This window comes from Strix aluco, chromosome 1 (genome assembly GCF_031877795.1).
Source record: "Strix aluco isolate bStrAlu1 chromosome 1, bStrAlu1.hap1, whole genome shotgun sequence".
Taxonomy (NCBI): domain Eukaryota; kingdom Metazoa; phylum Chordata; class Aves; order Strigiformes; family Strigidae; genus Strix; species Strix aluco.
Genome location: NC_133931.1, coordinates 125,610,807 through 125,634,188, shown reverse-complemented (window position 1 = coordinate 125,634,188; position 23,382 = coordinate 125,610,807). Strand labels below are relative to the sequence as shown.

Below are 23,382 nucleotides of genomic sequence, written 5' to 3'. Positions count from 1 at the left end.
TCAAGAAAAGTTTGAGTGCATTTTCTTTTATTTTCTGCTCCTTTTGCTTTAGCTCAGTAGGCATTTTAAGACCACTGTAACATAGCAGATGTATTTGGACTCCTGTAAGCAAAATATCCCTTGGAGAATAATTTTCTTTATGTCAGTTCAAACCAGCTTATTAAACTCTATGCTCTAACTATCACAGGCTTCGTGGAAAAAAAAAATAAAATTTGAAAAGTTAAAATTTACCTTTATTTTAAACTGTCAGTTTAGTGACAACTATTGTTTGCTCTCATAGTGGTTAAATGTAGGCTGCTGCATCACTTGTGATTGAGCAATTTCGTTGTTATGCAGACATAAACGTGGCAGGATTCGGTCCTTCCTAGGACCTGCTGACATACTACAACATGTGCATGATCACTGTTCTCAGCTGTAATCTCTATTCTCTATTTTTCTTGTAACTGTGAATTTATATTGAAGGCAGGCGCTGCAGTCAGCTACAGTGATATTTTACAACTAGACTGTTGCATGTCTGTCTGTGAATCATAAATGCCCTAGATAACCATGCCTTATTATGTTTTTCCCATGTCAGTTTATGAAAGGATAGAGAGTGACTCTGAAAAGCAGAATATAGAAATTCAATGTTTTGTTTGGCTTTTGCCATATTAGGATCTAATATTTATGTGTTAAATGGTGTGTTGCAGTTATTCTCTGCTTCTTTCCTCTGCTAACGTCAGAAAAAATATAAGCAGTAACTAGGAGGTTAAATTCCTGCTCAACAGGCATATTTTTGGATTTACGTTTTTTGTAAGAGAGCTCAGAGCGGAGCTCAGCACTTTGCAGCGGAGGGAAGCTCTGTGTGACAGAACTGAGCATCCAAGGGAAACATGGCTCGCAGCAGACATACATGACGGGAACGAGACGCTGTACCGGTTCCTCCAGTTTCACAGGGACCTTGCTTTTTCCAGCTGTTTACCCTTGAGATGTGAAATGGCAATTTGGCATAGGCTAACAACCCAGTGTGATGTGAGCATCTGCGTAAAAGGCTGCACATATGGAGCATGCCCAGTGATATGAACAGCCTGTTACCCCACCCCCAGCCAATCTAGGAAGAGATGAAATGAACTTTGCACTTGCAAATGTCACTGAATACATTTTGCACAGGATTTTAAAAGGTTCTCTTATAAGCACTATTTTTAACAGCCAAATCCGCCCCCCAAAACAGAAAGGAAAAAGCCCTAGGTTATTTTTCTGTGATCGATCTCAGTTTATGATCAACTGAAGCTCTCTCACAACATTTACCTGAAGCCTGGTTTATTTTACATTTTTATCATTCAAGTTGAGATTTCTGGAGGTGGTGTGGATTTTTTGGATTTTTTAAAATTTTTTTTTTTTACTGGCATGAGAAAATTTGAGAATTTAATTGCAGTAGAATACTCCGAAACAGGGAGGCTGCAAGCTTGAAAGGCAGAGGGAAGAGAAGGAAGGCTCTCACAGCAGAGCATGGATAGGAAAGGAGCAGTGATTCTGCGGTGCTCAGTGTGCACATGTTTTATGAGATCAGTGCCGGGCGCTGCAGCTGCGGACAATAACTGAGCTGTCTGGCTAATGAAGGCCACCTGGATCAGGCTTCTGAAAAGAGCCAAAGGAGGACGTCTGAAGAATTCTGATATCTGTGTAAGCCCTATGTTTTCATTATCAGCATATATTATATGTATTGCAGAGAGAGAGAGAGAAATAGATGGTGAGGAGAGGACAGTTGTTTTCATTCTGATTGAATTAGCAGAAGTCTATTTTGTATGCAGAGGGAAAGCATAGCTGTCATTATTTATAGAGCTGTTCTGGCATTGTGGCTGCTTCTGTTGTGGCGATATGGGGACATGTGTTGAGTCCAGACGGATTTTATTAGTTGGAAGTTGATTTGTGGTCATTTGCATGTTTTGCTGAAGGGCAGAGATGGATATGAGCCATTTGCAGTTCTGATGGGGAAAGTGTGTCAGGTAAAGAGGTTGCCCTAAAATAAAAATGGATAGCAGATGTTGAATATGTTAGCAATGATATCATGTAATGGCAATTATTGATACTGAATTTACATTTTGATTATAAAAAGTCTATTTCCTTGCTAGTACTGTCACTGTTTAGAGTTTTAATTTTTATGGAGCCATCCTTGAAGCTGCTGTGTGTCCTTCAGCCCTGCACTGCACCACTGCTGTAACTGTACAGAGCAACTGACTCTGCTTGCTGAAAAGCACACAAATAAGTGCACGGGGCTGGTGCAGGAAATAAAACACTGGGGAAGACTCCTGCACTTTTGGAAAGTGTCCAGAAGAAAACATTTACCTAGACATAATTTTTCTAAGTGACTTTCACTTTTGGACAGCTACTCTCCTTTCAGGTACACAGAAGTAAGAGAAAAGACAAGGTGCATAACCACTTCTACTTTTATTTTTAACACTCAAACAACCTATGACATTATTTTTGCTTCTATTGTGCAGGGTTCGGCGGACTCCTACACCAGCCGTCCATCTGATTCAGATGTATCTCTGGAAGAAGACAGGGAAGCAGTGCGGAGAGAGGCAGAGCGACAGGCCCAGGCACAGCTGGAAAAAGCAAAGGTAAGGTGTTACTTCATGTCACAGACCCATAAAATGTTCAGCTTTAAAGGACTGTCATATCATCCATTACTGTTTTTAATGTGTTAACATAGAGCATAAGACCTCTTACAAAGATTTTCCTGACAACAGTAGAAAGTGCATTTTCCACGAAAAATCACTTTGAATCAGTTTTCCATAAAAAGTGCTTGATTGACTTGCATATTTCAGAATAATCTTATTTAAATGTGTGCATTTTTTTCTCTTGTTGAATATGTGTTATTATTTGCAGTGTATAGGGTAAAAGCTTTGAGTTCTTACTGAAGATATTTGTGGAAGTTTGCCCATGGATCACTATGGCACTCAAAACTTGCAGTTCTAGAAATCAGACATCAAGCATCCTATTCCTCTTCCTTCAGTGAAGGATCGGTCCTTACAAGTCGTATGTAAATAGGGAGAATCTGTTACCAAGGTCTTTTTTGCCTGAAGACTTCACTGGCTTTCTTTACAGTTTGCGTGTTAAATGACCCCGTGAGTAATATGCTCTGGGACTTGTAAAGATATCTCCTTCTATCTCCATACTCCTGGCAGATAGTGACAGTTTAGTAAGGAAATACTAAATGAGATTTGGGTTCTTGCTGTGTGTTTATATATTTTCTACCAGATGCATTTAGGACTGTGAGTGTTTTAGCAGTGAAAGGTTATGGTATGGGCTTGTTTTTCTTTCATCTGCGATGTATCTTTAAGTACTATTGCACCTGTAAAAATCATGCTCATCTTATTTGTTATCATTTGTTTATCACATTGTTCCAGTTTTTCTTTTTTGTATGCTATCTGCCAGATCTTGGTGTATCACTGTTTTCCAAGATCTGTTGTCCTTTTTCATTTCTCATATTTAAATATTTAAATACACTGTTGAGATCCCGCCTCAGATCTACCTGATCTACATTTCTCTCTCACTTTCTCTCCAATTCCCCTCCTCCATTTTGCCTTGTTCTTTATTTCCCTATCTCCCTTCCATCTCCCATTCTGTTTCCTTTTCCTCTGCCAGCTTTGCCTCTGCCCATTTACGTCGCCTGTTTTACAAGGGTTCTTCAGAAATTCAGGAGTCCAGATCATTGAGCTATGCACCTGATCGTATGGTGAGGGCCAGCTCCATAAATAATGCAGTACTATAATGCACAAGCAGACAGCTTCACCAAGCTAGAAAGCTTGATCAGGGAAGCCAAAGAATTTTTCTTTTGAAAGATGTAATTGTTGACTGATATTTAATAAGAGCTCCTAAAGCAGCTTTTTAATGAGATGCTGGAACTTGCCAAGAGATCCTGAACATCTCTTTGAAGTCAGGTCCTGCTGTCCTGGGATCAGTATAGCAGAAACTTGACAGAAGCAGCCCGCTTCTTCCCTCTTCACCTTGTATCTTAGAGATGTTGCTGATCGTAATCAGGAGTTTCACTTTTATCAGGGTTGCTTTTTTCTAGTTTGAGATTTCTTTGCTCCTAGAAAAGGTGATAAAGGCTGCCGTGAAATTCAGGTGAAGTGTTGAATTTTATCAGTAAATGCACAGTCTTTAAAAAAAGAGTTGAAGTAATAATATCTTGACGACTAATCAGGGTAGCAGTACAGTACTTGCTGCTGAACTAATGCATCTCTTAACGATGAGTAAATCTATGTGAGTGTTGCTATGGGAATTTGGCTTACTGATGCTGGCTTGAATGCATGGACAGCCCTTATGTAATATTCATGACCTCTAGCACAGCTGCCATTGTAGTTTGTACAGAAACTGCTAGCAGACCCTGACTTTTTAAAACTGTATTTCTATACATCAAAGCAATGTTCTCACTCCAGCTGGCATAAGATATAGTCTCTAGGTCTGACACTGTCTGAGACTGTAAGACAACTTGTGAACAGTCAAAGTAGCAAAGGCACTGCCAAAATCAACCTGCTATAACAATGGGTAATTCCAGTCATATAGAAAATGCAAAATTAATTATTTAAATCATTCGTGCTTTAGAATGGATTAAAGCTGGAACATTAGCAGTTTTGTTTCTAGAGTCAAATGTTAAAAATCATTCCCGGCTGTAATATATGGAAATGACTTTAGTGGCTATAGTAATGTAATATTTAGTCTAGTGTAATGTTTAAATTAATAATATTAAATAAAATATTATATGCATTCGGTGCTTACATTTGAAATAAATGCTTAAAAAGACATAAATTAAACCTAAACCAGTAGATCTAAAATATGACAGGGTGTGCTTTTCTGCCTTTATTGGTGATTCAGCCCTTCGCCTCCCTGAAACACAGTAAAATTAATGAAGCAGTAACTTCTGTTGGTGCTGCCTGGCTCCTGTGTGTACCCAGATCTATTTCCCGCAGGCAGCGCGTTTTGCTGCCTGCCCTCCATTGCTGCCTCGCCTGCACCCTGACCAGCTATCAGGCAGAGCCAAGTGACGCAGCTGCTTTAACTTTTCACCTTTTAATACTGTGAGTGGAAGTGTTGATCCTAAATAAAGTCATTACAATTGTATTTGTCACAGGAATTAGAAGAGGATGACATACATGAGTAATGCAGCAGTGGAGGGAAAATGATAGTGAATTAAGGGTAGATAAAAAAACTGTTGAATTGTGTCACGCACTTAATGAAAACAGTTTAATGACATCCATTTTCCTTCCTTACAGCTAGGGAATACACCTTAAACTGAAAAGAAAAATATAGTAATAAAGCACACAATGGCAAATTGTTAGGAGGATTTTATGATTTTTAAATTTGAATTTTGATGGATTCTAAGTGTTTGTGTAACATGAAGCCAGATTATAATATGCATATCTGATATGTATCCAAATAGGGAAAATAAAACCAAAAAACCTTATAAGAAAATACACATTCTGGCCATTTCTATGTATTTATTTAATAGAAGCATTGGTTCTCTGGAAAACAGTTAAGCAGATTTTGCTGACTCACTTTGGCATGTGACATACTGTAAGGAAGGTGGGGACACAGGCACATGTTTGGAGTAGTCCAGGGACGCAAAATTACGAGGCAATTGATGAGGCTACCTGCAGGCCAGCAGCTAATCTCAAGGGAAAAAAAAATCTTCAAATGCAGCTGTTAAGCTTGAAGCTGAGATGAAATGTTGATGGTTAGAACAGTTTAGCAATGAAAATGAAGCAACGTTGGGTTTTGTTTTGTTTATTTGTTTTTTGAAATAGAAAAAAAGTATTTCAAGGTATTGAGGATTTCCTTGGTAGCCTCATAGACCATAGCATGTGGCTGTTTCTAGGACAAAGAGGACCCGTGTAGCTGAGTAGGGCATGCTAACAGTGCCCAAATCTAAGGGCTTGTAGTCATATTTTACTGATTTTCCTGTTTTCCTAAAAACACAAATCTTAAGCATTCACAAGCCAAAAAATAAATAAAAAGCCGAATGACATTAGTTGCTTTTAGTGTTAATATTTTAAGAATTGTAATTTCTACAGGAAAAAGCTTTTTTATTTTAGTTTAAAATACTGCACCAACTGAGAGGGGATGAGGTCAAAGTGTGAGGTACCAGTATTAGTGAGACCTTTAAATTCAGTACTAAATGAGCTAAAGTTTCTGCATAAGAAAGGGGACTTCAATAATGATTTTTGGCCCTCTCCAGTGCTGGTAAAATCAATTCAAATATTCCATTGATTTATTTTGCTTCAAACGCATCATATGTTATAAGCTAGTTTTTGACTGAAATACAGTGAGTCAGAGTGATCTGTAAACCTCTTTCTTATCTTCCACAAGAGTAACTTTTTTCTTCTCTTCAATCTCTTCTCTTCAATTTTTTAGATTTTGCTTCTTTTTTTCTCCCATGGCTTTAGAGCTCCTTATGCAGAGACAATTTTCAAATGAGATCTATAGAATACTTCCAGCATTTTGGAAAATGAAATAATTTTTTTTCCAGTTATTTCTAACACATTGGGTACTGAAAGGGCCAGTTAGTAATCCAGGTTCTGTTTCTCACCTGTGATTAAGGGACAGCCCTATCTATGCTCTTTGCTCTCTGTTAAGGATTGCTCTCAATATCCTTTGGTCCTGAAATTTCTTAAATGGCTGTCAGATTCAGATCGTGGCCTTCCAGAGGTCAGTAACTGTGTCCGTAATAGGAAATCTCAACTCTTTTCAGCTCTGCTTTGTTTGTACTCCACCTAATGCTCTACTGCTAGCATCTTTCAGGAGTTTGTTAAAACTTGAAATATCCATAGTCCTAGTTTAAAATGCCATTTACATAATTCTTACATTAAGATGGTGAACCACTGAAATTTTGATACCAGACATGCCTTTGCTGGCTCTTAGGCAATAAGTTGTCGTGTTTTGCTTTCTTGATGTGTGCTGTAATAGTGGTGATGGCTTGTGACTGTGAGTAATAATGCAATGTCTTAAGTGTAATGCATTGCCTTCGTGCATGGGTTGGGAACCACAGCTTTGAAACCTGTAGCAGGCTGGGATAATGCCTACATATCCCTGCAAGGCTGAAGGCTGAAAAAAGATTGTCAGATGTAATTATCCAGTGCAGTGTGCCAAGACTAGTTATTTAAGTATTTATTCACTCTCAGACAGGTTTCACAGCCTCTGAATGACCCCATGCTGCTAGCAGGCAGCTGCAAAGCTAGTTAAGGTATGTCTACTTAAGCTGCAGTAGCATTTTTGACAGACCAGAAGTGCCCATCACCTTGATCTGTGTCCTTATATTATGTCAGCTTGTTCTATCATGGAGACTCTATTTTCTCTCAATTACAAGAATATTGTGGCGCTGAACAGCACCTAAAGCCATAGCAACATAGGGTAGTACTTTATGTTAGATGTGTATGGTAATATTTTTTTCACTGATTTCTTCTCATTTGCCATTTTGTTTTAGAATACTTCCATTGTATGCTATCATTTAGATAGAAACTCTGACATGCAACATTAGCTGAGATTACATGGGAGCTGGCACTGTAGTCTAGCTGGAGATAAATGAGTTGTTGATGCAAAAGTATAGTTGCAAACCTGGTTGTCACTTAGCTGCAGGCAAGTTCTGCATTGCTGGATCTGCTCGAATCAGGTTACAGATACCGTTTTACTTAATTTTCTTCATTAATTTCTGCTGTGTTTTCTTAGAACTGTAACATTGGGATGTAAAGCAGCCCCCTTTATAGTGCTGTCTGTGACCTATACTTTTTTCTTGTTTATATTCATGATCTATTTTGTCTTCAATTTAAGTGTATATACTTGTTCTACACTAACGTCCATCATTGTGTTGGTTATTTGCCTGAACTATTTATCCATTCTCACTGTTGGGCTGCATTGTTTGTGAGCTGGAATTGTCTTCTCCAGTGGGATCTCATGTAACCTGGAATCAAATGCTCCAGAAATAGTACCCTCTCTAATTAAAAAAACACCTGTCATCTCCCGTTCATACTGTGATTACAGTGATCAAATCTGTTTCATAAGTATCCTTTTCTCTTCTGCTTTTTGGGTGTGAGTAGAAAAAAAAGAGTGAAGGGATATTAACACAGCCTAAATTTGGATACCTAACTGTAGATAAATCCTTTAGTATCCTGATGTTCTTCAAATAATCAGCAGGAAGAGATAAATTGTCTCTGAGGAATGGAGAGACAATACTTAGAAAAAGTCCTGAGAACAAGCATAGCTCTTCTGCCTGCTCTCACCTGCTGCTTGCACAAGCGCCTGCTCACTTCCTTGATGAGAAATCTTTGCTTTGACTTTATGTGCATGGTTAAATTACTGTATCAAGGGCAGCAATACAAGTGTTACTTTTTGTAAAACTGAATCAGTTCTTTATTAAGAGAAGTGTTGAGTAACCAAAGTAAGCATTGTAAGCCAGGTACAAACACCCGCGTGCATCTTAAATCCTTGTCTGGACATTTTTCTGCTCCTCCTCTCTTGGGTCTGTCTGGCAGACACAGCCTGTTAGCTGTCAGCCTCTGCTGCATGGCTGGCACTGCAGAGCTTACAGCAGAGCTTCCCAAACCATGATACATCTGTTGCTGGCCACTTGCTTGTGGTGACAGCCTCATACTACCTCTGACCTGTGGCTGCTGAGCCAAGCTGCAGAGTAAGTGTGCTCAGGCCAGCCCTCACTGTGGCTCGGGCAGTGGTGACTGGGGCGTCTGGGTGTCGGACCAGATTCTGGTGTGAGGGTCAGCAGAGGCTGCGGAAGGTCGTGGGAATCATACGAGAGGATGAGAAGTGGCTTTGGGGATGCTCTCTGTCACTGGTGGGGAGTGAGTGGGGTTGATGGACCCTGGGAAAGGAGGAATTAAGGTATGCCTTTGCAGGCTGCTTGCACAAAGGCGAGCACTTTCACTGATGTTAGAGGTAGATGCTGCTGGTCACTCTAAGCAATTTCGAGTTAAGACATACATGACCGGGTGCATTAACTTTCTTGAGGTTTATAGGGTCTGGTTTAGTTTTGCCAACATCCGAGACAATATGCTGTAATCCAGACCTTCACTTTTCTCAGCAGCTGGTCCAGCTATCTGAATGCTGTTTTTTAAAGTGGTTAACATATGTCTTTTTACTTAAAAGAGAATACTGATTCAAAAATAGAGGGGAAAATAGGATTTCAGTGCACAGGCCATTGTTAAAGGTAGCTGAAATGTTTGTAATCACCTTAAGGTAAATGTTGAGCTTTTTGCATCTGTAATATTTATTTTGGGGATAACTTCCATAATTTTATCTTTTCTACTCTAAATGATTGATGTATATTTCCCATTTCAATTCCAGCTTAATGTAGAATCTGTCTAGAGATTTTTGTTTGGGTTATCTTTTTTAAAATTTTTTATTTTTCTAAAATTAAACATGTAAAATGTCTTCAAGGTAGGCATTACTGATGCAGGTTTATACAAGTCTTAGGCCTCTTAATTATTCTTGAGTTCAGTAAAATATAGGATTTTAAATGTATGTGGATCTGGACCTGTGTTTATATCTGTGTGTACTCATATATATGTATGCATTATCTATATATCCATATATATGTACATGTGTATATAAGTCTGCATGTATTAGATAACTAGCACTGATGACTTGAACTGGCCATTTATGTTCTACAGCTGGTAACTTCCCATTATAAAGTGTTCCTTTTGTATGCAGAGAGAACTGTTGTACCAAAGGATTTACTTGTGAAGAGATAAAAGAGTTTTATCAGAGAAGAAAGTTATTCTGTAATCAGAGCTGGTAGTAGACTGCCATGAGCTTTTTGGGAGCCGGAATGAGGTGGAGTAAGGCAGGCAACAGTGGCTCACCTTGCAGAGATGCCCCAGCTAACACTGACCCACGTGATATGGTGTGGTGGCTTGGAGAAAGGCTAGTTTGAACAACAAAAGCATTATACTTTCTGCTGTTGTACTGAAGTGGCTATTTTCCAACCAGTTCGGGAGCTAACCTGATTTCTGTTAGAGTGAACACCTGGCTGATGTGTGTTATTTATGTAGGGAGGTGCTTGTCATCTGGAATGAAAAGAAATCCCCAGACACAGTACTTGAGTCCTTGGCAAAGATCTGAATCCCCTCCCTCCTCACTAACCCACTCTCCAAAAAAAACCAGGAAGGAAGAAAAAAAAAAAATAATTCAAAGATACTTTTTTTTTTTTTCCATAATTGCAACTTATTTTATAACATTACTGCTACCTATAGTTAGAACTCATTGGCATCTTGCACACAGAGTGCTTTGGTACAAAATTAGACTGATGTTAGGTGCCAATTCAAAAGCGTTTCCTTTGGAAAATTTAATATTAGTTACATAAAGTAGTCACTGGTTCTATAAAACTTAAGAAAAATCAGTAGGAGACTATCTTTTCATCTATATTCTGTGTAAAGCCAGTGCACATCCTAGACCAAAAACCAGCATGAACTTCCCCTAACATTCACCTGTGGAGCCTACAGAAACCTCTGAACACCTCCTCTGTACATTTAACCCCCAATCCTGCACTGACATTTTCCTCCAGCAGTCACCTGGGTTGTATTCCCACATTCTGTATGATACAGAATGTGCAATGCATAAACCTTAAACTCTATTTTATACCTTTAAAATAAACAATCTTGTGGTAAAGTGTATATGCTGAGATACATTTTAGTCTGCCACAAAATATCAAAGATTAAACAGACATTTATCCTTTGTGAAAGTATGGATAAATATTTACCCTTCTCCTTCCATTTTCGTGATGTAAATGTCACCAATGGGTTTTAGTCGTACAACTTTTACAACTACCAGTTTTATTTTTTCTTCCTTGATTGAACAAGTTCAGCTCTAATAGCAAGTAAGCAAGCAATCAAATACTTTTATTGCATCTGGTATGAAATCTTAACATAAAAGTTTCAGGTGGCATTCTCTAGCTTTAGATGGGATAGTACCAACTGAAATACTATTCCTTGCAGTTATTTTTCTTAAAAACCCTTCTCCTCCTTGCTAAATAGATAAAGAGGATCTATTTAGAGGATCTGTTTCATCCAGGATTTTTTATTTAAATCCAAGTTTATTGGTAGCAAGACACATGCAAAGTTTTAAAAAGTGATACAATGTCGAGTGATACAGCTGTGCAGACAATTCAGATTAATACTACTGGAGAGAATCAGAGGGTTTCTTCCATTTTCTTTTTATTTACTATCTCCAGCTTTACTTAAGTCTCCTTTCTGTCCACATTTGGGTAATTTTAGCATACTGTAATTGTTATATTATTTTTTCCTTTATTCTTTTGGTTGCCTCCAATAACTGGCATTAAAATTTGAACTTTCGTTTGTTTATTCTTAGAAGTGAGACTCCCTTCTTGCATGTTGGAATGTTTGGTGAAATAAAATGTTCTCATCTTTCTGACTCTAACCCATTTTGGCTTATGAGTGTAAAATTTATATTTTTTTGTTCTTGGAAAAGTATGATAGTATGTTGATAGTAAAATAAAATATTTAAGATAAGTAGATGACCAAAATACATATCAACAAGACTGTCCTTTATTCTCATTTTGGGACTCTTATCAGGTAGATACCTATTTTCAAGATGATTTGTTGTTTATTATATCTAGAATCCAAAATCAATTTGAAAACTGATGCCCTATTTTCAGTATTTTGAAGATATCTGCATTTGACAGGTATGGAAAGCAGGGGATGCACCCCATGGTTTGGGTTTTTATTGTGCAAATATACTTGTGTTATTGATATGCAAGCCATCCTTTTTCAGTGACTGGAGGAAAAGGAAAAAATATCTTAAAAGGGAAGATGAAGGATTAAACTGCAGCTGCTTTGATTATTTTGACTGGAGATGTCAGATTGTTGAAGTGAGAGAAGAGATGCGCCTGCTGCTTTTTGGCTCCATCCATTCTGCCAATTATTTGAAAACTGAGTTTTAAAAAGTTGGATTCTAATGTTTCACTTGTGATTAAAATAGATTAACACAAAGCACTTGGGGTTACTGTAACTCCCGATCACCTCTGTCTGTCATAAGAGAAACACTTTCTGACTGAAATAAAAATGAGAAGAAATGCTGAGTACCTGCCATCTTGCAAATCAGCTGTGCACATTGCTTTTAATAATCAGCAGTAATAAATGGCAGTAATTGGAAAGGCAAATGTATTTCTGACTTTCAGTAGCAGTCAAATTACAGCTGAAAGTATCCTTCCCAGAAGAGCTGTAAGGGAATTTACAACACTTATCCCAGGTCTTTCCTTATTTTGACCTTTTACTCCCTTTTTGCAGTGAGGCATGTGACTCACCCACAACATACAAATTTCCTTGCCTTCTTCCCTGGCATTTCCTAGTAGTTTAATCCAGTTGAGGTGTAACACAGAGCCACCATGCAAGTGCTCAACTGTATTTTCTGCCTTTATAATATCCCTAGTGTGTTCAGTGAAGCTGGTCTGGTGGGGGCTGAGTGTGGGCCTGCCTTCTCTTGCTGCCTCTCTGGTGCTCAAGCAGTCTACTGCAGGCACAGGGATGTGACATTAGGTACCCGGACAGGAAGGTGAGGAAGAGGAGTGTTTCCAGTGCCTGTCCCCACTCAGCTGACAGTGAGCTGTGGACCCAGATAACTCCAGCAGCTTGTGACAAAGGAGATGGGTGCTTCCGTCTTGTGAGAATAAAGCTGTGGAGCTGTGCCAGTGTACACGGCTATGTGTGTGTGAACTTAAATGCAGTTGAAACCCTTACTTGTTCCTCAGAAAGGGAAAGATTCCTTACTCCTGGTTTTAAACTTTTCAGCATAAAATCACCAGATTAAATTACCCAGCATATAACTGTATCCTTGCTATTTGCCTTCCAGAGCAAGAGTTTATTTTGGCATTAGACTCAGTGCTGGGCAAAATCTCCAAGGAGAGCTCTCAGACCAAGAGTTTCTGAGGTACAGGTACCTCAGAAGGTACAGGTCTGAGGATGAGGAAAGGTTAGGAAAGGGTAAACGGGCCAAAATAGTTTTGGAAAGGAACAGACATAGTGTAGATTGATTCACACAGCCTTGTTCAGTGATTCAGCATCAAGAAAATCTGGTGGGAAGGAGGAGATACAGGGCGTTGAACATGGACATTCTTGAGCACGTTTGAAAGACTCAACTTATACCTTGCATATTTGACTTGACATCTTTCTGTCACACATTTTGATTGTGCTGCGTCTCTCTGGCAATGTAGTTTCATGGCAGTGTCTTTGGCTCCAAAGCATTAGTTTAAGAAGTTTCCATCTGCAGCTGCTCAGTTCATTTATTTTGGTAGGGTTATTTCTAATATTCTATTATTAAGCCAGTTAACCACAGTGAGCATGGTGCAGCCTCGTAGGCAGCAGTGTGCTGTGGCACGAGGACGTGGATGGAGACTGAGTGCTCCATACCACAAGACTCAAAAAGTAAGTGTACCCTTTTCAGCTCAGAAATCCTTCTTCTCCTGCCTGGAGTAGGATCTTGCCCTTAACCTACTGCTAGTTTCTGATACAGCAGCGCACGCTGTTAGTTGTTCATCGCTCTTCAGGGCTTACCTTCAGAAGCTCTCTGATGTGAACAGGGACATGTCTACACTCTTGTTACTTAATCCCAGGAAAAGGAGCAAGACATAATAGGGCATAAAGCAATGTATCTCCTTTATCTGCTTCACTCTGTCATGAATTAAGATCTATTTTTTTCTCAAAAATGACATGTTTCAATACTTCTTCCTGAATGCCCCTGGCAAATCCAGGCTAGAAATTTTGCCTAGTGCAATCTCATTGGATAATTGTGTTCCCACAGTCAGAAGTAAACCTGCATTTTTTCTTTAAACTTCAGTGTGTATTGCAGCAATTTCCCTGTATTCATGAGCTATAGGCTCTCTGCCATTACTGCAGAACTGTTGCACACTCAGACAGGAACAAAGACAAGCATAATTCAACAGCTGAACGTATAACGTCAATACCAGCCTGTATGCATCTTTTATGTCATCACAAAGACATTTTTTGATACCTTTTTCTGTGTTTTATTCATCACTGGGTCTTGAAGCTATGATCATTAATTCTAGGCACCGTGAATGTCTGTCCTTGTACATGGCTTCCCACAGATTCTCCCTGTACGTTTTAATCCTGATTTGAAGCTCTCACCACAGTGGTCTTTTGTCAGAAAAAAACCACTACGTGTAATAAGCCATGCCCACTAAAGCAAACTCCTTTATGAGAGCCTGCAGTAGCAGAGATGAAAGGCTACTAAATATGCCATAACTCTATCTTCTTTTCAAATGTTTGTATGAAACGGAAATTCATCATATGTGTATTAATAGTAGAAATTTTATTAATTGCAGAGATGCTTCTCTCTTTGAAAAGCCATTACTGATGTTGTCAAGTTTCTTATGCATGTATGCAAAACAAAATAACTTCAAGTCCTAAATCCGTTTCTTTGAGATGTTGCAGAAAGCATATGGTTGTTATGTGAGATGGTTCATTTAGGTGCTCATATAGAGTATTCAATGGCAGTATTGCTATGACACTGTTCAGATTCTGTTTATCCATATGACCATAGCATCAAGCTCTAGACATTATAAAAAAAATACAATGCCAATTATTTTCAAAAGCTCTGAAAAAAGTCTTGATTTTCAATAAACTCATTCCTTTTCAGAAATTTCTATAAACCACAGCTAACTCAAGAACTTCCATGTCAAAACCCACAAATTTTTTCCCTGAATATTTTACGTAGAAGTAAAAGAAAACAAGTGATGAAGTACACACAAGGATTTATGTGCCATTAATACAGCTGGCGAAAAGTTCATGTACTGATCCCTCTTCCAATTCAGGGCTAAGAAATATCTAAGCATTTATGAGAAATATGAGAGACCTAGGTTGGTCACCATTACTCTTGATTTATAGCAAGGAGTTAAATTTGTTTCTCTTGCTCCAGCTTTTTTTCAGTCTTCTTATGAAGTCATTCTGCTTGGATAAAATAGAATATTATCTATTGAATATGTTGGCAGAACAAGTTGTATACTTTGAATGTCCTGACCTTTTTTCTTTCTTTAACTTGTTTAACACATTTTCTAACAAGCTGAAAGTTTAGGTGGAGATAAGGGGAAGGAGGTCTTATCAAATTGGTGAAATCTGTTGATGCTCTTTTTTCAGTGGAAGAACTTTGAATGGAAATAGAAGAGAAGGTCTTATAACATCTTGGGGCAATTCAGAACATACTGTTTTAATTTATAAATTAAGCAGCTAATCAAAGTCTAAGACCTCAAATCTATCTTGTTCAAATAATATAAATTTAGTTAAACAGTCTGGTCACGCATTCTTTTCAAGAGAATCAAAACATGTTTTTGTAGAATTTTGTCACTTATTGCAGAATTCTAAACCTTAAAAATGTAATTTTTTTACTTCTCATTATCATAACAGATTCTTGCTCAAATGAAGAGGATTTAGTTTTTTTGTTTTTTATTAGCAGTTCCAGTACATAAAGTATTCCTTGTGACTTAGGTTCACATTTTATAGAAGGTTTGAGATCTTCAGTAAAATACGAGGTCTTTAGTACAGTGGAAAGAGAAGAAACTGTTGAAGACCCAGCAAATTAAGTGCATGATTTCTTTTAGCAACCGTTGAGTAGCTGCTGTGTGTTGCTTTAACTGTATTAAGGACAAAAACAGCTTTGGCAAATGCTGGGCTCTGTGTGAAATCAGTATCAAGTATGCACAGGAGAGAAACCTTTTGCAGAGGTGGGGGACGCACATGTTCTTGCATAACACTGTCAAATTTAGCAGTGAGTTGAATAACACCCAAAGACATTTCATGCTGGAGAGTATGGCTTCTCTAATTAGCTGTAAATCGCCAAATGATGGGTACTAAACACATCTCTGCTACAATGCATCGATCACTCTATCACGTTAAAGAGACTGCTGGGTGTGGTGGTCAGTGGTGTTTCAGTGTCCCAAAGCCCTGTTGAAGCTCAGACTGTTTCTGCACTTTGGCTGTTTCACAGCCCTTTGAATATCAGCTGACTGCAGTCAGACTGAAACATGTACTGATTTTGGGTGACCGTCATAAAAAAAAGAAAGGATAATAAAAATAGAAAACATTATTAAAATAATTATATTAAACCAGACACTGCCTCTGTCACATCTCTGTTGCATAAAATGCACTTGTAATGGAAGGTATTAACACTTGTGCCTTGTTCATCCTTTGCAAGCGTTTTCTTTACATGTTTGCTTTGTTTGAGTTTTTCAGAGCAAGTAGACCTGATTGTATGACTGTAGGTTTACCTATATTGTACAATAGGTTTCACTGAATTGTATTTATGGTGTCTTCCAATGCCAGATTCTTGTTTGGTATTGTCAGTAGGTGTACCAAATATTTCTGGTTCACTGCACATTGTCTGAGGCACTCTGTGTTTACAGAAAGTTGTTTCATTTTGCATGGGACCAGAGGGGATAAAATCTCACAGATCTTCATTGAACGTTCTGCAGATGTTTCTGATTTCTCATCTTTTATTCACTTCTGAGTCCCAACACATGCTTCCTCAGTGTCTCCTCCCCTGGGATGACCAACAGAAGCTTTGACATCAGTGTCTCCTCGAGCCTGCTTTTAGAGATGAAGATTTAAATTGCTTCCACTCCCTAACCAGCAGCTCAAAGATTTAACAACCTTGCTAAAAGCCAACTCAGACTGGCATGCAAAAAGCCAGCCATTGCCAGGGATGATACTTAGACCCCTACTGGCACTGTCTTGCTCCCAGCCAACTGCTTTGAGACTTGGTTTCAGCCCTGTTAGAGGGAGAATTCCTTGGATCAACTTCAGAATCACAGAATTCTTCAAAGCAAATTTAATAGATCTATTTAGTAACACATACATCATGTTTGAATTATTATTTCGTCTCAGAGTCAAATTCAGAGGAATAGGAGAAGTATATTTTAGTGTCATTCTAGAACTTAAAAGAAAAAAAATCTGTCGCATATTAAATGGGCCCTAAATCACTCCTACTTTCCCTTAAGTTGTGAGGTAGTAGGCTGCATATGCAGAAAGCCAGTTTTGAGTAACATATTTTGTTTACTGTTGAATGTTTAAATTGTAATATGAATTCTGTATTCAAGCCTGGGCTTAGTCATTATATTTAGCCTAGTTAAAGTAGAAGTTAGCAGATAGGCTTTTGCAATTTTTAAAAATTACTCTGATCAGTTTAGAATGTCTATCAAAGCAGGCACTTATTGCATGTATAATGTATGTATGCAAATAATAGATACAGGTAAAGAAATGAGCCTGCACTGACTGTGGAAAAAGTCTGGTTTTTAGTGGACTGCAGCAAATTTCTGCACGTTAAATAGTAAAAGAAATTCTTTCAACTTTAAGTCAGAATGTAATCCATGAAGCAAAGTGCTTTTATCCCACAATTACTTTAAAAAGGCATGAAGTCAACAACTAAATAAAGTGTCCATTTGAAAACGAAACATATTCCAAATATATAGTTATTAAACATGTTTGTAAGCAGAATTAATTTACAGTTATTTTAGTTTTTTATTGGACTGCACCAATCAGTAAACTTCAAGCAGTATTTTCTATAGATGAATGCTGTGGTCCAGCCCTCTTGCTGGAAAAGCTTTTATGTGACAGTATGGTGAAATAAAACTGAGAACTATTAGAGTTAAATGTAACCTAATGAGAAAAAATAGGTACAAGCAGTATCATATTTGTGATCCTGTTCATGCCATTGCCATCCAAATTGTGGTTTGGGATCAGGAGGGAGGCTGCACAGGAGTAAGAAGACATAGTTTGGGGGTCACGGGAAGGTAGCATTCAATATTGATGAGAATGTTGCTGAAAAGAATTGAAAGCATGCATAAAACTGTGTCCGGAAGGACATTCTGAATTGGAGTTCAATTTCATTATTAAAATAGCCTTGAAAGTACATTTTAAAAGACTTCTGCTTCACTTTATAAATAATGAATACATGACGTCTCATCCAAGGCCACTCATCTCACCTCTGTATTTCTCAAACAGGTACTTTAGAGAGGGGATAGCTAATTTATATGTAGACATAAATTGACTAGTCCTAATTTTCTAAAATGCAAGGTTTGTCTAGGTTTAATTACAACAGAGGATTGCATCCAAATCAACGTCTTGTTTGTAGGACAACTGCAACAGCTCTGTTTGGTGGTGGTTTTACCCTAATTTTCTCCATCTCACTATATATTTTACATGACCTGTTACTCTCTTCAGATTTCTAATTCATTCTTCTTCCCTTTTCCTCAGTTTCCTCTTGTTAGTCATGGTGAAGAGGTGCATTAAGTCCCAGGCAGCCTGCTCCCTTTCTCCATGCCCAGCTAGAGCATCTCCACAGGCAGGTGGTGATGCAGGGGGTGAGGAGGGGCTTGGAGCTGCTGCCTGCCACATATGAAAAAGAGGCACCAGTCATCACAGTAAGAAAATAAAATTTTTGCAGATCTTGAGAGCTGCGTTTTGTGTTGAGGTTCAAGAAGAGAGAGAGAATTATGAGGGAAGGATATGACCTTCTTGGCAGAAATTCGTTCATCACCAGTATATGGCTCCTCAGCTGTGGAAATAAAACCAACTGTGTAGACAGCACACATCATCTATTCTTCATGTCTAGTCTAGTTGCTGGGGTCTTTCTTAAATGCCTTCGTTCATGTGTTTGCCAATCGGTCAGCAAGTTAGGTAAAATTCACTACGAATGTATTAAACTGCCTTGAGACAGAGCAGGAACTTTCTTCCTTTTGCCAGGAGTGAGAAAAGGGATCATCTAATGTGTGAATTCTTTCCAAATGTACTCTTGTATGATTTCCTTACAGTTCTTTGGCGGTCTTTTATAATCTCATCGTAAATTGGGCATTTAACCCATTCTGGTTGCCTTTCTGTAAGTGTCATCAACATTTTCGCTAAATTCAGAATGTCTTTTGTCTAAAGGCTGGTTTTAGTCTGTAAAAAGTAGTTGTACTTAATCTATGGCTCGTATTTCAAAAAGATGGACACATATCTCCATAGTTAAAATTGTGTGTTTATATACATAATATACATATATGTTGTATGTTTATATACATAAACTTAGGTTATTTTCAAGTATCAAGTCTTAAATCTTTTAAAAGCAGCCACTCATACTTCAACGAGCAGATTGTCAAATCACACCTGTGTGGTGTGTCCTGTGTGAAAAAGCATTTGAATTCATGTGAAATAAATGACAAGTTCCATTTTATAACATAAGAGAAAACTGACTGTAAATGTAGTCAGTAAGTATCTCAAATATAACACACTGTTTTTTACTTGTCTGGTTTCCCTCTCAAGGCGTGAACCTTTTTGTTTCCTTCCCCTTTAAGATGACTCTAACTTGATTCAGTGTTGAATTCTCTGGATGTAGTAAAGATTTTCCCTGTTGTTTCATAATGTTTTATAGATCACAATTAGGAGGTGTTTCCATATCTTTAAAAAACACATGCTCACCTTTATTTTAGGACAAACTATTGCTTGGTGAAGAATCTGTTGAAATAAGGGAAAAAAAGTACCTGATTTGACTTAGTCAAGAGTCATGTAAGACTGTGGGCTCTGCACACTGTATGCTGACCAAACATGAAGTCAGTGAAGCACCCTTTTGGACTCAGGTTTTGTAATGATTGCTGCTTCTTTCTTCCTCTTGTTGTTTCCCCTGTTCACATTTGTTCAGATAAGTTCTTTTTACATCTTCCTTTACTACCTAGATCTTTCTGGCTATGTGCTACTCATTCATTAACATGCATTGCTTGCTACTGCTGAACAGTTAACACAAATATACGTTATAAACTCTGATTTCATGTTCCATTTTTTGTATGTATCTGTTATTTTTCTGGTTTGTTTTGTTGGTGTGGTTTGATTTTTTTTTTTTCCCAGATAAATTATCTTAGCTAGTTTGCATGAATGATCTGGTCTAGTGCAACATATGTGATGGATTCAGTGGAGACTTCTAAGCGGATTTGTCATAACTTTGGTAGAGCTGGGATGACCAGTGCTCTTAATTCCTGACCATCCAGTGCGCAAGAACTCTGCTTCCTACTCCTTAAAGACTTGTCTCTCTTGGATTTCATTTGCGAACTTTTCATAGTTCTCTCATTCCTTGCTGATTTTAAAAGTGTTGTAGTATTCTTCTTGTGATGTAGTAGTCTACTACTCTTCCGTCTTTCATCCTATAGAAATACAATCTGAAAACCATTAACTTCTTTTGTAGTACCACAGATACCATTTTCTGGTCATCCTGCATGTCTTATCTTAATCTATTACATAAACATGGTGAGTTGTGGTGGGTTTCTTTTCTACTAAGGCTGATTTTCAAGGTAAGAAAACCTCTTGCATGATAACATATGAGTTAACGTGTACACACACGTGCAGCTGTTCTTCTGTGCATCTATAAGACAGTGAGTTGCTGATGACTTTGATGATATTGCTTGCAGCAGAGATTAAGTTAATATCTCATGCTAAAGCACTGAAGCTCCAAAATCATGTGGTCCTGATTTTTGGCACCTCTTTCTTGTCATGTGTCATCCATTTAAATGTTGTTGATAGTGTGTTCAAAATCAGCTGTGGATGTTGCTCAAGAAGTTGGTAGCTTCTTCAAGGTTTAGAGGCTGTTAATAGATTTCTACTGGTATTATTTATGTTTATATTTTTTTGCAGTTAATTGACACATTTAATAATCTTCCAATGTGTCAGGTGTTCTTCCTTTCCTTGAAGATGGCAACTGGTCCACAGTATGAGAGGACTATTGCTATTGATGCATGATTGTTTCTTTGCTTGCTTTCTTGCTAAACATTCTTTCCTGTCCAGTTGTGTGTTATGATAACAAAGAAAGCAAGGTATGTGCAATATTGGTAAACGCAGTAGTCTACGTGTCTATTAAATGGAAAAAGACATCTCTGTAGTTGGTAGCTTCTAAATGACAATGTTCTTTTGGACTGGTGAAAAATCACAGATATTTACATTTCTAATATTTTAAAGTGCAATTTACTATTGCAGATAATGCCACCTCAGTCATCTCTGTTTCATTTGCTTTCCCATTAGTAAGTTTCCCTTGCCCTGCTTCCTTTGCTTATAGTTTTTTTCTGATGGGGGAATATTGTCTTTCTATAGAAAAGTAGGTGCAGTGATTGGAAATCTAGTGGAATGGGAGGTATTCATACATCAAGCATATTTTTATAGATATCCCTTTCAACATGACTAAATAACAATGCAAAACATGTTTCATGTTTTTCATGTCTGATTTATAGTTTGATCTCTGAGCTTGAAAAGGTACTTCCTTCCTTCACTCTAACCAGCAAACATGTTCTGTAAGTTCACATAGTGGTCAGCACGAGCTTGCAAATCAGGAGCACTGAAGGGACTATTCACTATGCTGAGGCAAAGAATTTGCAAACATTAATTTTTGAGGGACTCTTGATTTTATAGCCCTCAACATTATACATGCGTCCTCGTTTCGGCTGGGATAAAGTAAATTCTCTTCCTAGTAGCTGGTATAGTGCTGTGCTTTGGATTTAGGATGAGAATAATATTGGTAACACACCAATGTTTTAGTTGTTGCTGAGCAGTGCTTACACTAAGTCAAGGACTTTTCAGCTTCTTATACTGCCCTGCCAGCAAGGAGGCTGAGGGTGCATGAGAAGCTGGGAGGAGACACAGCCAGGACAGCTAACCCAAACTGGCCAAAGGATATTACGTACCATCTGACATCATGTTGAACAATAAAACTGAGGGGAGTTGGCCAGGGAGTGTTGGCCTGCTGCTCAGGGACTGCCTGGGCATCAGTCAGCGGGTGATGAGCAATTGCATTGTGCATCACTTGTTTCATGTATTCTTTTACCATTGTTATTTTTTTCCCTTCCTTTTCTGTCCTATTAAACTCATTATCTCAACCCACAAGTTTTACCTTTTTTTCTGAGGTCTCCCCCATCCCACTGTGGGTAGTGAGTGAACAGCTGTGTGGTGTTTAGCTGCCTGCCGGGTTAAACCACAACAACATGGAAAGGATAAAGACAGAGACAGTATTTGCCGCTTGAATTCTGGATGTGGTCTATCTTTATTCTTCTGTTTAGGAACGTTTGGTTCTTTCAAGAGCTAAAAATAGCTCTTGGCAATGTAAAAATGAACAATATTTCACCCAAATGATTCCTCTTATTCTTTTCCTTTCCAGATGTATGAGCATGCACAGGAGAAAAAAATCCAAGTGAAAATCTGATCTGTAGTCCTGCATGGGCAGAATTTGTTACAAGTTTTGCATTATTTTTATACTGTTGCTTGGTTTGAAATTTCAGGAGACGGAGGAGATGTTTAACTGCAATGTCATGTGTGCTTGGAAAAACAGCATTTCAAACTTAACATTTTATAAAAGAAAACAGGGTACAAGTACAGCTTAAGAGGCGTGTGAATGATTGGGTCTGTTCCTGGTGTATTTGCTTTATCTTTGCATTTAGTAGTTTGTTTTAAAAAGGATAGCTTTTTCAATAATTAGCCCACACTTCTACAAATGCAGTTTTCTCTGTACGATAGAAAAATGTAAGTGTAACCCCAGTGAATTTTGGTTATGGTTTATTTATTAGTTATAGTGATAAAAAATGAATGCATTTGTGAGTCTTGAATCTTGAAGAGAGTAGAATAAAGATACGAGGAATGCGATACTGAAGAGATTTGGCTGGATGCGCCTTGGACAACTTCAAAGCAAATAGTTTGAGTGATGTGGTAAAGAACAGTGAGCCATCCATTTGTCCAGCTAAGTTTAGCTAACAACATGCATTTTTTTTTGAGCTTTTTCTGTTGTAATCTGTAGGGGAAATGAGCCAAATTTTACTTTACACTTCTAAACACCAAGATGCTTGATTTAGGGGGACTGACATTTTGGGAAGAGGTTGTTTGAAATACTACCAGGTTTTGACATATGTCATTTCCTTTTGTCCAGTTTGCCCAGCTTATAAGATGCTCTTTAGAATCTCACTTGTAAGTTATAACAAGGGATGTGTTCGAAGGGAAATTTCAGAAATGTACTTGACTCTCTGGGGAGTCAGTAGCTGTATATTAAAGCAAGCCCTAAAGTCTGAGTGCCGAGTTATTGGGGCACATGTCATCTGCTTTTCAGTGTGCCAGGCTTCAGCTCCCAGCGTATAAACTGAACAAAAGGAAACCCTTTATATGGAAAGCCAAGAACTTACTGTTAGTTTAACTGAGGGACTATTGTTATTCCAATTTCAATAGTTCAAAATTATATGCAGTTAAAAGGATGTATACACAAACTTTATAATATCTACTGCTTTTTTTTTTTCTCTCTACTGCACCGCTGGGTCCTAAGGTCAGGGTGGAGGTGCAGTGAGTCATCGGCATCCTTTACAAGGAGGAGCAC

At 38.1% G+C, this 23,382-nt stretch overlaps 1 protein-coding gene across 8 annotated transcripts in view; it reads left to right on the top strand.

Moving 5' to 3' along the window:
- The window catches only part of CACNB2 (calcium voltage-gated channel auxiliary subunit beta 2), a 257,991-nt gene that overhangs the window by 167,845 nt on the left and 66,764 nt on the right, over positions 1-23,382 (top strand). For 6 of the 8 annotated variants that reach the window (XM_074834404.1, XM_074834379.1, XM_074834394.1 and 3 more), the window contains one exon: positions 2,478-2,597. In XM_074834404.1, the coding sequence (XP_074690505.1) occupies positions 2,478-2,597 (120 nt within the window). Of the gene's footprint in view, positions 1-1,061; positions 1,660-2,477; positions 2,598-23,382 lie in introns of those variants that run through there. The other 2 variants (XM_074834442.1, XM_074834414.1) reach the window with 1 other exon arrangement.